The sequence below is a fragment of the Macrobrachium rosenbergii genome, chromosome 4 (assembly GCF_040412425.1).
Source record: "Macrobrachium rosenbergii isolate ZJJX-2024 chromosome 4, ASM4041242v1, whole genome shotgun sequence".
Classification (NCBI taxonomy): domain Eukaryota; kingdom Metazoa; phylum Arthropoda; class Malacostraca; order Decapoda; family Palaemonidae; genus Macrobrachium; species Macrobrachium rosenbergii.
In genome coordinates this window covers 51,326,599-51,339,877 of record NC_089744.1, presented here as the reverse complement: position 1 = coordinate 51,339,877, position 13,279 = coordinate 51,326,599, and the positions used below count along the sequence as shown (strand labels likewise).

The 13,279-nt window shown below is 43.0% G+C and overlaps 3 protein-coding genes and 1 long non-coding RNA gene across 10 annotated transcripts in view; 3 read left to right on the top strand and 1 right to left on the bottom strand.

The window, feature by feature from the left end:
- LOC136834414 (zinc finger and BTB domain-containing protein 41-like) overlaps positions 1–13,279 on the bottom strand; it is a 96,792-nt gene that overhangs the window by 54,303 nt on the left and 29,210 nt on the right. The window contains exon 1 of one of the 3 annotated variants that reach the window (XM_067096988.1): positions 2,945–3,124. The exons of 1 other annotated variant lie outside the window; for it this stretch is intronic. The gene's annotated coding sequence lies outside the window, so the exon portion shown is untranslated. Of the gene's footprint in view, positions 1–2,757; positions 2,897–2,944; positions 3,125–13,279 lie in introns of those variants that run through there. One more of the 3 variants, XM_067096997.1, reaches the window with a different exon arrangement.
- On the top strand, positions 5,410–6,880 carry LOC136837632 (zinc finger MYM-type protein 1-like). The gene is made up of 2 exons (XM_067102512.1): positions 5,410–6,004; positions 6,132–6,880. Exons 1-2 carry the CDS (start codon positions 5,410–5,412, stop codon positions 6,878–6,880), a joined length of 1,344 nt encoding a protein of 447 aa, XP_066958613.1.
- On the top strand, positions 7,166–7,771 carry LOC136837621 (zinc finger MYM-type protein 1-like). The gene has a single exon (XM_067102501.1). It carries the CDS (start codon positions 7,166–7,168, stop codon positions 7,769–7,771), a length of 606 nt encoding a protein of 201 aa, XP_066958602.1.
- LOC136834425 (uncharacterized) overlaps positions 12,787–13,279 on the top strand; it is a 12,140-nt gene continuing 11,647 nt past the window's right edge. For all 5 annotated transcript variants that reach the window (XR_010851806.1, XR_010851805.1, XR_010851804.1 and 2 more), the window contains exon 1: positions 12,787–12,801. This is a non-coding gene — a long non-coding RNA (uncharacterized lncRNA). The remainder of the gene's footprint in view (positions 12,802–13,279) is intronic.

Here is a 13,279-nt window from a genome sequence, read left to right as displayed (position 1 = left end):
AAGACCCCATTTCCATCACAGTATTGGCTAAAAATCAAATTTACGGATGAACCTTGATTCGAGGTTGGCCATGGCATCAAGATCGGAAGCACGGGAGCCTGGTACAGGAGTATGTGGTAAAGTAAGAGGGTTAATGATAGGAGACAGTAGGAATTGGAGGAGAAGGAATAGCTCTATCTTCTACAAGAGTAGGTAAAGGAGTGCAATCTGCACTAGATCTATTCTCGGCTCTAGTGGCCGCCTTCCTCTTCCTATCCCTTTTGAGTTTGTCCAAATGGGACTTTAATATTTTCCATTTCCTGTCATCCTAATCCTGACATTCTAAGCAAGTGTTATCTTTATTGCACTCTTGCCCCCTACATTTAGTACACTTCCTGTGTGAATCATAAGAAGACTTCGTTAGTCTAGCCTTACATCCTTCAATAGAGAAGCGAATTCTTGAAGAGCTAGAATCTGACATTGTAATCCAAAAACGTTATAACTATCATTAACCAAAGCTAACCGAATAACCAAAGATTGAAGTCCACAACAAAATTTGAATACTTCACCAAAAGTTGGCGACAATATCTGAAAAAATGATGGAGACAACAGAAAACCCCCATGTTAGTCAGAAGCCGGCTCTCTGCTAAGTTGTATCTATCAGTACCTGAAAGCGGGCAGGGTCTTGTCACCTACACAAAACAATTGAACGCTACTGCAAAATTTGAATTTTTAAGCTGCCATGGTTGAAAACCTATACAGGCAGTCCCCGGTTAACGGCGGGCTTGGTTAATAGCGATCCAGTTTTATGGGGCTTGTCTAGCGACGAAAATCGGTAATTTTCGGCATAGAAAATTGCCGATTTCTGCTTATCGGCGCCGATAATTGTATTGCCGCCAATACATACCTAACAGAGGCACCGATAACCGAAAATCGAAGGTTTTCAGCGCTGATAACCCAAGAAAATCGCCAAAAATTGCCGATTTTCGGTTAGCAGCGATTTTTGGTTATCATCACACCCTCAGAAACAGAACCCCCACCGATAACCGGGGACTGCCTGTAGCTATGTAATTACTTGGAATGTTACTTATATAAAACATTGCTATTCATGTATGAAACCAACTCCTTAGGTGAGAGGTCATCTTGAAAATGACTGGATATTGAAAATCCACCTAGAAATGTCATGATCCCAGTCATGAAAGTGAGTAGAGGGAAGCCATGACTCTTGTAACCTCCTACTTGGTCTCAGCCCATGTGGGGGAGTCTAAAGCCTCATTCCAGTAATGAAATGACTGGAGAATGATAAGTCAGAGGGCAGTTATGTTTGGCTGATAAATGATTAACGTGTTCAGAATATAGGTCCACTCCCTTCCCCACCCTGCTCCTTGTTGAAAGGAAGAGGGGCAAGAGCCATATCTTATTTGCCAAAGTTCTTAGACTGGTTGCTTCACTAGGTAGCCACCTGCATCAGTGCCTGGTCCTGCATATACTCAGGCCAAGTTGCTGTCCCACAGAAGGAGGAAGGAGGAGGAATGGATAGAAACCAGTCACCATACCATTTGACCCCAACCTTACATTCTCAAAAAGGTACCTTAAATGAGATGCTTTCCTGTTCAAATGGAGCTGGGTGCTTAAGCAACCAGATAAGCAGCCACCATAGCTCCAAGAGAAAGGGAGTTTGAGAACTTGTGGACATCCCTTAGGTGAGATGAGATACAGGTGGTCTGATGCTTCAGGCACCTGTCCTTACCACCAGTGTTACAGAAAAGTTATTCCATAATGCCAGGAATGGTTCCATGTCCACAAACTTCATTGGAAAACTCATGGGGTCATTTGATAAATTACAAAGCGAGAAAGAGGTGTTTCTAAACACCTACTTTTCATGTTTGTCAGTACTGTACTAGCAGGTTAAGTTAGGTGAAAATTAAGTCGTAATGTGATGCTTGTCACCTCACACCTTATCGCACCTGCAGAAAATGCATTTGAATTAACTGCCACCATCATCCTCTCCTCTCTAGCCTACCCTACATCCTTGCATTTTACTAATTTTCAGTTATGGCTGTCCATATTTAAGGGATACAAAAGAGGTCCTGTATCTATAAATAGCTAATTTGCTGCCAGTGAATGTTCAACACCACAAACACATCCAAGAGTGCCATGTCTTATACCAGTCCCATGGAAATTAATGTTAAAAGTACGAAACACAGTAAATACCTAGGTAACAGTAAATCTGCAATATATTTTAGTATAATCATTGTATTAAGCACATTAACTAGACTGAAGAGCACCACATACAAACTCCAAAATCGAGTAGGCTAGTCGTAGGCTATTCAAGTAATAGCCTATGAAAATCACAACTTCAACTAAGCTACTAAATGGTAGGCTATTATGGTTTAATTAAAAAATTTACAAAATCAATTGCTACTATCACAATGGTCCAAAACAAGTGAACTGTACAAGAACACAGACTTCCCACATTAGGCTACAACTGATACTGAAATATCAACATAGGCCTAGGCTAGGTTAGGCTATGTACAGGCACGACGTAGGCCTAGTTGGACTAAAATTTTAACTTTAGTAAAGGATACGGCATATTTCCCATGAGCTTCTATAACGCTCTGAGCATAGCCTAGGCACCAGTACAGAGGTCCCCCTTGATTTTCCCGCCCAGAAGGCACGATAGGGCAAGTTCACCTTTGTTTCAAAGCCTAGGTTAATGATGGGTACGGGTTTGGCAAAAGAGTGATCTGTCACAGCACTCTACACACACACACACACCTTGAGATGGGCTCTGCAATTTACAACATATGCTTTGCATTTTGGAGCGGATTAGCCTCATACTCCGTTATATTTACCATCCCAAGCTTAGGCTACCTTACCGGTATTACACTTGTCCAAACCTGGCATAATAACCGATCACAGCCTAGCATTTGGTAAACTACCGAAATTGAGAAGCCATAAATACCTTATTTCTTCGCTAGAACTTTATTTCATTACTCAATATCCATACCACTGATAGGAGTATAAATTTACTACTGTAAAAGGGTAAACAGTCACTGGCCTATGTCACGCTACGTCACCAGTCGTTCGTAGCTGTTTCCCTAATTTCCGTCGCAAGCGGAAAAGATTCCCCAGAAGCCAATACTGACCGGAATCAGAATTCGTGGCAAATATCGCTACTATTTAAATGACGCCCAATCGCTGACAATAAGACTTGTCTGGAGAAGACAAAATCAATTTATATGTTATATTTTATGTTGTTCAAGGTAACTAACTTTATTGTTATATAGTTTAGGATTTAATGCACACAGGTTGTAATCACAGCTGGAGATTATTATTATTATATTATTATTATTATTATTATTCAGAAGATGAATGAAGATGCATCATCTATGCCACATATATCTCCATTAATATTTAACCAAATTCGCTGACAATAGCCTTAAGGTTGTCCGACAAAAATATTTAAGAATGAAAGGTAATGTATTCTTAAAAGTTTCTTGCATAATGTATTCTTAAAAGGTTCTTGCAAGTTGATTAGCAAGAAGCTAGACTTCTTACTGGAGGTGTCCAATTACTGAAATCATTTCAAAGTAATAAGACAACTTTAATATTGTTTTTAAAAAAACAAGAAAATTGGGTTTTAATGTTACCAGTTAAAAGTGCGCTTTGTAAATTTTATGGCTTTCATGTACTTGGCCAGCCAATTGACGAAAATTTGCAGAAATTGAACTGTGTAAGACATTCTGCAATTACCAGAGGAGTGATTATCTTTAGGGCAGCATAGACTGGAGCGACAAATTCTTGGTTAGAATTCTAAAAGAATTTGTTTTCCTTTTCTTATTTCTGAGGTTTATTTTAAGTACTTCGTCACTGTTATTACTCATAAGTGCCCTTGTGAGAGGTGCTAAAAAGAGAGCAGGTGGACATGTGCTGCTAGTTTATTGAGAGAGCAAGCAGCTTATAAGGCGGCGGCGTGCGGACGTTATACAGACATACACTAGGATACAGATGACCCGAGGTCAATTGTTCTCAACGTGAAACAGAACAGGTAAATACAGTTAACATGTAAAAAAAAATCGTTGTGGCGTTCCAATGGCGATTCTAGGGGGGGCAGCTGCCCTCCCAGATTTTGGCCATGCCCCTGGTTTGCCCACCCCCCCACTTTTTTAATGAAATATTACATATAAAATTAATCATTACTGAATATAACAATAGCCACTAACTAGTCACACAACATGATTTGGTTAGGCTATATAGCTAACACTCATATTGAGTGAATCAGTAAATATACAGGAAATAGGAAATCCAAAACTTAAATCACAGAGACAACCAGCTCTTGCTTAAAAAGCAATGATATTTGAATTAGTATCCCATGAGGCTATGAAAACTAAAGTTTTCTTTAACACTATCACAAACAGTGTCACACACATTACTGCAATTATGAATGTTACTATCTTATGCTGCATATCAAACTAACAAAACTCTCCATTTTGATGTATTTTGTATTTATAATTCATACATCACTTGAAATAAAGATAAATAAATGTATATCTATTAGCAAATAAGAAAATAAGGTATTTTTATTATTCGACTTCAACACCGCAAAGTTACCACAGTAACTGTATTGGCTGGAGCATGCCATGAAAGTGTAGGTGAAAACTCCAAGCTAAATGTAAATATTACAAAGGCCTGTTTCCAGCATAACTGCTGCACCCATGTACCATTGCATAATGTGTAATCGATATTAGTAATTGTCCCTAACATACATGTTGACAGTCCCGAGCAATGTTTATAGTAGATTAGAGTTTTTTATGTATAGCTCTGTGGCTTGTTCAAGTCTGAAGTGCATCAGCAAATACAAGGAAGTCTCGGAGCCTTTCTGAGTTCCTTGTTTGTTTGTAAACATGTACTGTACATGTTTTGATATTTGGCAAAGAAGTAAACATTTTGGTTAGGCTGCCTAAGAGATATCTGTTGCATATGTTACTGTTACAGAAGACATTTTGGGAATAGGTAGGCATATTATGATTCATTAATTATCATTATATACATAATACTGTACAACTTAGCCTTCCTAATTAGCCCAGGCTAACTTTAGCCTATCATAGGCTAATCAAGATCAAGGTCCTGATTGCATAATCTGGCAGATTTTTCCAAATACAAGGGGAATGTCCAGTTGGTTCCTAGCAATATAAAAATTGCATATAAACAAACAAACAATAATATGATATTTCTTAATAAATATGTACAAATCCTCAACATTTACTTATATTTTGGGGAACAATCAATCAATCTTTTCTTTTGTCTTATAGTTGTTCTTTTGCGTTTATCAGTTTCATGATGAAACCTATCTGAGTTTGTATTCAGTCAAGTTGAACTATTAGGTAAAATTTTGTTACAGATGTCTACTGATATGTACAAGGCATTATGGATGAGTTCATTACTATTCAGAAACGTAGTGCAACAGAGAAGAGTGAATCTGAAGAGTCTTCGACAAAAACGTCAAAAGGGGATTCTGATGTTGAAACTACTGCAAAGGTCACAATGCATAGTGCACTGCCATCTCAGATACAGAAAATGAAGGAAGACATTGCACAAGCTGATATCTCTATCTCTGCTAACTCTAAACCTGTTCAACCACGTTTAAAGGAGTATCCTAAGCATAGTGAAGGAAATACCACTGCTCGGTCATTTGTTGGTGCTTGGTTTGATAAATATGATTGGGCCGAGTGCTCTCAAGAACGTGATGCACTGTTCTGTTTTGCTTGTAGGCACTTTGCATCACCTTCTTATGGCAATGCAGACGATGCATTTGTAAAGATTGGCTTTAGACGATGGAAAAAGGCACAAGGAAAATATGGGGCCATTGCAAAACACCTGAGCGCATATATCCACAAATCCTCCTATACTGCGTGGATTGACTACCAACACAATAAAACTGATAAAACATCCATTAAACAGAGTATAAGTGAGGGCTATCAGAAGAAAGTCCGTGAAAATCGTCACTACATAAAAACTCTTGGTGAGATTATACTCCTGACAGTAACACAAAATATAGCACAGAGGTCACTGAGAAGGTGACGATGAACAAAACCCAGGAAATATCCGTAAACTTCTTAGATTCATTGCCAAACATGATCCTGTTATAGCTGAACGTGTCAAAAGTGGTCCAAAAAATGAGAAGTACACCACTTCTGCAATACAAAATGAGATGATTGATACATTTGCATCAATTGTGAGGGAAGAAATAGCTGAAAACATAAAATCCTGCCATTACTTTTCTGTTCAAGCCGATGAAGCCAAGGATGTGAGCAAAATTGAGCAATTAGCACTAGTAGTACGATTTTATGATGAAATCTCACACTGTATTCAGGAATGTTTGATTTCATTCACTCCCATGTCTTCATTGGATGCTGCATATATCACAGACATAATACTGAAAGCTTTAGAGAAATTAGGCTTAGAGTATAAATCTTCTCTTGTTGGCTTGGGGTTTGATGGAGCATCAGTCATGAGTGAAGGAATTAGTGGCGTTCAGAAATGTATAAAAGAGAAAACACCTTTTGCTTATTATGTTCATTGTTATGGTCATAAGCTCAATTTGGTTTTGACAAGTGTTGCAAAGAATGTACCACAAGCATCTGAATTTTCCAGTCTTCTTGAAGAACTCTATATCTTTGCTAGTAATGCAGTGGCTCATGAGAAGTCCCTTTCTATACAGCGTGAAATGTTTCCTGAAGAACAAATTCGAGAACTTCAGCATCTCAGCGATACTCGCTGGTGGTGTCGGGCTACCTCCTGTGAAAATGCTTTATTATGTCTGAAATGTATTATAAGATTTTTGAAGGAGACTTCTGCAGATGATACTGGAGCGCGAGCTGTATCTACTAGAGGTTGACTTGCTCAGATGGATGCAGAATTTGTTTGTTTATTGCAGTTTTTCTCTGAAATTCTGGGAAAAATAAATAAAAGTATCTCAGCAGCTGCAGGACAAACAGGCAGACCTTGGAAAAGCAGCTAAACTTATTTCTTGTCTTCGTGAAGATTTAGCTGATGTAAGAAACTCCAACTTAATTGTGAATTACTCTAATAGGGTTGACGAACTCTGTAAAAAAAATATGACATTTCACCAACAGTGACTAGAAAACGTTCAAGAAAACCTCGACAGCTCCGTGATTTTATCATGCTGGAAACAACTGGCCAGAGAGTTGTGGAGCCAAGTCATGCACAACACGTCACAATCTTGTATGAAGTCCGAGACTGTTTAAATAGTGAATTAGATCGTCGTTTTCCCAAAGATTCATGTGTGATCTTCTGTGGCATTTCAGCTCTCTGTCCTGCAGGACAGACGTTCTTACATGAGGATGACTTGAAGTCATTTGCTTTATCATATTCAGTTAATCAAAGTGATTTAAAACACGAGCTACCTTTGGTTAAGAAATTGCTCCAGAAAGAACCTCAGTCACCTACATCATTGGTGGAGTTTTTGTCATTTATTCATCCATACAAATCTGCCTTTGATTGCTTATACAGGTTACTATTGATAGCTGTAACACTTCCTGTTACTAGTGCTTCTTGTGAAAGAAGTTTTTCCAAAATGAAAATAGTAAAAACATATCTTAGAAATTCAATGACTAGTGAGAGACTATGTAACACTGCATTATTATCAATTGAAAGTAAACGGGATGAGAGTACTGACTTGATAATCGTAGAATCAAACTGCACTAAACATTTTGAGAATTGTCCCGACATGGTCCATATCTGTTTTGTGTTCAAATGTGTATTATAAAAACTTACCATTCTTTAATAATTGCATATTGTTATGAATTGTATATAGTTCTGAATGTCGAAACAACATTTTGAGAATTTTCATGATAAGCCTCATATCTGTCTGTTCATTTCATTAATTAATACCTTTCCTTACTTTGTTCAAATGCGCATTATACAAACTTGCCATTCTTTAATAATTGCATATTGTTTGGGACTGTATATAGTTTTGAATGTCAAACCAGCATTTTCAGAATGGTCATGACATGGTTCATATCTGTCTGTTCATTTCATTAGTTAATATCTTTCTTTGAGTTGTGCAAATGTGTATTACACAAACTTAACATTCTTTAATAATTTGCATTTGGTTGGGATCGTATATAGTTTTGAATGTCAAACTGAACCTTTTCAGAATTGTCATGACATGCCCCATGTATATCTGTTCATTTCATATAGTTACTACCTTTCTTTATTTGGTTCGAATGTGTATTATATTTATACATACTATCCATTCTTTAATGTTTGCATATTGTTTGGAACTGTAAATTATATAGTTTTCACTGTTAAATTTTCATATCATGCAAGTCAGGTAAAATATCAAATGGATGCTTTACAGTTGTTTTGCTTAGGAATCAAACAAAATTCTATATGACCCTTTACCTTTAGTCAAATTCATTCCTCCATGAGTTTCAAAATGTTTCCAAAATTGTAATTATTTTTACAGTTACCTTTCCTATGATTCCCACCCAACAATTATCTTTGCCCAGAGTTGCCCCCCCCCACTTTTTGAGGGGTAGAATCGCCACTGTGGCGTTCCCCCGTGATGAGCCTGCCCGAGACTACAAGGGGCTCCCCGTAGACTTTTTCTGCTGCGGACGGGTCGCCATTGGCTCTGGGGGCGGTCCTCAGTCCGAGGAGGACCCAGGGCAGCTGGTACTTCCAATCCTCGGCGGTGCAGCGGGCCATGAAAAACGCCTTCAGGGACCTGTGGAACCTTTCCACCAATCCGTTGGCCGTGGGGTTGTAGGTGGTGGTGCTGTGGTGAGAGGTCCCCAGCAGGCGTGCCAGGGAGGTCCACAGCTCGGACAGGAAGGCTGGACCCCTGTCTGCTGTTATGTGGTCTGGGACACCGAACCGGCTGATCCAGCTGGAGAGGAGGGCCTCGGCGCACGCACTGGCTGTGGCTTCTTGCATGGGTGTCGCTTCGGGCCACCTGGTGGAGCGGTCGACGATCGTCAGGAGATACCTGGCCCCGCCTGATGGGGGAAGGGGACAAGCCCGAACTGTGTCAGGTGCCCGGGGCCCCTGCCAAACACGGAGCCTACCACCACATTAAAACAAAGGGCCCCCCAACGCACGCAAGGTTTTGGAGACTCCCCCCTCAGCGGCTTCAGGAGACCAAGGACGCTTTCACCGAGATGGAGCATATGGGCATATGCAGGAAGGCCTCCAGCCCGTGGGCCTCTCCCCTCCACATGGTGTAGAAACCGGACGGCTCCTGGAGACCCTGCAGTGACTAAAGGCGGCTCAACCTCGCAACTGGACCAGACCATTACCCTCTTCCAAACATGCAAGATCTCATGGCCTCTTTTCACGGGGCCAAAATATTTCCTAAACTAGACCTTCTGAAGTCCTACTTTCAGGTACCAGTTGCTCCAGAGGACATCCCCAAAACCGCCATCATCACTCCCTTCGGGTCCTACGTCTTCGTCTTCTCCACCTTCGGGCTAAGGAACACGGGGGCAACCTTCCAGAGACTAATGGACAGCATCCTGGGGGACCTGAACTTCTGCGTTTGTTATGTAGATGACATTCTAATTTTTTCCAGATCCCCCAAAGAACACCTGCAGCACATCCAAAAGGTCCTGCAGTGCCTGCAGGAGAATGGCCTCGTTGTCAGGTTTGATAAGTGCACCTTCGGCATCGAAAGAGTTGACTTCCTGGGCCACGAGATATCCCTGGGGGGCGTCTGTCCACTTGCATCGAAGGTCGCAGCTATCACCAGGTTCCCCACCCCTACCTCCGTCAAGGCCGTACAAGAATTCCTCGGGATGGTCAACTACTACAGGATGTTCATCCCTGGGGTCACACACACCATGGCCCCCCCTGACGGAGATCCTGAAGGGCCACCTGAAGTCCTTAGTTTGGGGACCCGACCAGCAACAGGCCTTTTCCCTGATGAAGGCCGCCCTCGCTGAGGCAACCGCCTTGGCCCATCAGGACCCCAACGGTCCCCTTCAGCTGACGACGGGCGCCAGCAACAACGCCTGTGGGGCCGTTCTGGAGCAGGTCATCACCAGAGCCCCCCAGCCCATCGCCTTCTTCAGCAAGAAGTTCAGCCTGCTGAGTCCCACTACAGCACCTTTGACAGGGAACTCTGCGCAGTGTATTGGGCGGTACGTCACTTCAAGTTCCTCCTGGAGGGTATGCCCTTCACAATCTGGACGGACCACCAGCCGCTGGTCCACACCTTCACAAAACAGGGGGACGCATAGTCTTCCAGGCAGCAGCGGCATCTCGCGGCCACTGCGGAGTTCACCTGCACGATCAAGTAACTCCCCAGCAGGAAGAACCCTGTAGCAGACGCCCTCTCCAGGATCGAGTTCAACGCAGTAGAGCTTGGGATCGACTACGAGGACCTCGCCAGGGAGCAGACCGCCGACCCAGAGACTCCAGCCTACCGCACCGCCATCACGTCGCTCAAGTGGAAGGACATGCCCCTCAGCCCTGGGGGGCCAACACTGCTAAGCAACGTAAGCACCGGCCAGCTGCGCCCCCTGGTTCCCGCCTCCCGCCGCCGTCTGGTGTTCGGTGTCATCCACGGGCTGTCCCACCCCTCTGGCAGGACGACGGCCAAGCTGCTGGCAGAGAAGTTCGTCTGGCACGGTATGCGGAAGGACGCAACAGCCTAGGCGAGACAGTGCATCCGGGGCCAGACCAGCAAGGTAGGGCAGCACACCAAGACTAGGGTGGGCGAGTTCCCCCAGCTGGGGAGGCGGTTTGGACACATCCATGTAGACGTGGTAGGGCCCCTTCCTCCATCAGGCGGGGCCAGATATCTCCTGACGATCATCGACCGCTCCACCAGGTGACCTGAAGCGACGCCCATGCAGGAAGCCACCGCCAGTGCCTGCGCTGAGGCCCTCCTCTCCAGCTGGATCAGCTGGTTCGGTGTCCCCGACCACACAACCACCAACAGGGGCCCTGCCTTCCTGTCCGAGCTGTGGTCCGCCCTGTCACTCCTGCTGGGGACCTCTCACTGCACCACCACCACCTACAACCCCGCGGCCAACGGATTGGTGGAGAGATTCCACAGGTCCCTGAAGGCGTCCCTCATGGCCCGCTGCACCGCCAAGGATTGGAAGTACCAGCTGCCTTGGGTCCTCCTCAGGCTGAGGACCGCCCCCAGAGCCAGCGGCGACCCGTCTGCAGCAGAGAAAGTCTACGGGGAGTCCCTCATAGTCCCAGGCGAACTTATCACTGGGGATCGCCACAACCTGACAGTCCAGAGGCTCCGCAACATAGTCGGGAAGTTCCCCCCCTCCCAGCGGACTTACACCGATAGGTCGACACCTTTCACGCCTCCTGGCCTGTCCTCCACCACCCACGTCTTCGTCAGGAACAACGCTGTCCTCCCTCCACTAACCAGGCCCTACAGGGGGCCATTCCGCATGCTCAAGCGGAACACCAAAGCATTCCGGCTGGCCCTGCATGGGAAGGACGACTGGGTGTCTGTCAACTGTCTCAAGCCCGCCCTGTTGGAGGAAGCCGTCGACAATACCACGCAGCGCCCTCCGCAAGAACCATCGCCTCCGCAGCCAGCCCAGCCCAAAAGAAAGTGGCGTGGCCACCCCCGGAAGCACCCAGACAGTGCCACGGCCAGCCGCTCCCGCTCACACCGCACCCCCCAGCTGACTTCACGGAGCCGCGGCACTCTCCAGCGGCCCAGCAGATACCTAGTTTAATCAGACGTTACCCACTTCTTGGGAGGAGAGTATTGTAAAGTCCACGCTAACGGGTTTTCTATGTGAACCGCCCGTTTTCTACGGTAACACTCCTGCGAGATTGGGTCAAGCAAAAATAACCACATTTTATCTATGTAAATATGTATCTACTACTAATTCATTTGCTCCTGTTTTCTTTGCACATGTTAGAATATTGTTGTGTCAATTCTTGTTAACTTACCCTTTGTGATACTTGTATTTACCTATTATAATTAACACCGAGAGTAATTGACCTCGGGTCACCTGTGTGACGTTTGCACGCCGCCTTATAAGCGGCCTGTTCTGAATAAACTAGCAGTACATGTCCACCTGCTCATTATTTTGCACCTTGTACAAATTCTACCTAATTGAAAGTGTCTCTAAATGTACGGTTATCTTAATTAACAGAAGATTACTCAAAGGTGCTTTTGATTTACATTAATGAAAAGTTTTATGATAAATCGAAAACGAGGCTTCTTTTGAGTCACTCCTATTCAGCTCTTTTATTTCACGAAAAAGCGCAGATGTGTTAATTAAGTTAATCAGTCCAATTAGTTTTTGAAGACCGACATTTGAAATTAAACTGACATCCAAATTCTTTACAGTATTTTTTCTGTTTGCGATCTGTGTAGATGATGTTCTAAAAACTATTTCAGTCTTTCTCGATAAGTAATAAGAATCCTGTACATTACGTGAATAATTCATGAACTACGTATAAAAGCTGCGTTTATATAAAAGGAAATGGGCAGTAATGAATTCCCTTGACATGAAGGTCAAAACATTGGTAAATTACTGTCAGTTAAACATATAATGACCAATGAATCACTGCTAAATGGGATCGATTTCTATGATACAATTAATTTTATTTATTTATTTATTTTTTTTTTTGTGAAGAGACCGAGACGGGCATAGGTGACCAAAAATCTGCCTCTTTGAAAGGTCACAGGAATCACCAAACACAAAGGAAGGGAATGTGTTTCACGTTCCACAAGTGAAGACTCTGAAGGGCAATGAATTCCTCACAGCAGGTGTGGGATTCCAAAGCTTCGCATTGTGCATTTGTTTTTAGGTAGATTATGTTTTGAAGTCATATTCTTTTTTCCAATATTCTCGACTATGAATAATTTTATTGAATGCTTCCTTTGTAAATCTCTCCTTCATAGAACAATTCAACTTAGACGTTCAGTCAGGCGAGGGCACCAAATTCAGATATGTTTAACCTAATAAAAAAATTTCAACTGATCATGTCGACAGGAATCTGTCACGCATTGTCATTTTAATCAGTCGACGGCTCAAAGGTCCCATGACAGGATCTGCCTTAAAACGAATAAACACACCGTATATCTCCGAAGGATCTTGAAATTCCTACGCCACTGACAACATACTTCTTCAACAAATAGTCAAGAAGATCGGAAGAGATAATTTTGGGTTAAGAGTCACCTTGTCTCAAGACGGTGACCTGTCTTCTGGCAGATTCTTCAAGTCTATTGACCTACATTTGTACACATACACACACACACACATATATATATATATATATATATATA

Bases quoted from the DNA above. Each gene is read 5' to 3' on its own strand.
- LOC136837632 (XM_067102512.1), top strand. From the start codon at position 5,410: ATGGATGAGTTCATTACTATTCAGAAACGTAGTGCAACAGAGAAGAGT. The intron at 6,005-6,131 runs GTGAGATTATAC...ATCCTGTTATAG, and splicing joins TCACTACATAAAAACTCTTG to CTGAACGTGTCAAAAGTGGT.
- LOC136837621 (XM_067102501.1), top strand. From the start codon at position 7,166: ATGCTGGAAACAACTGGCCAGAGAGTTGTGGAGCCAAGTCATGCACAA.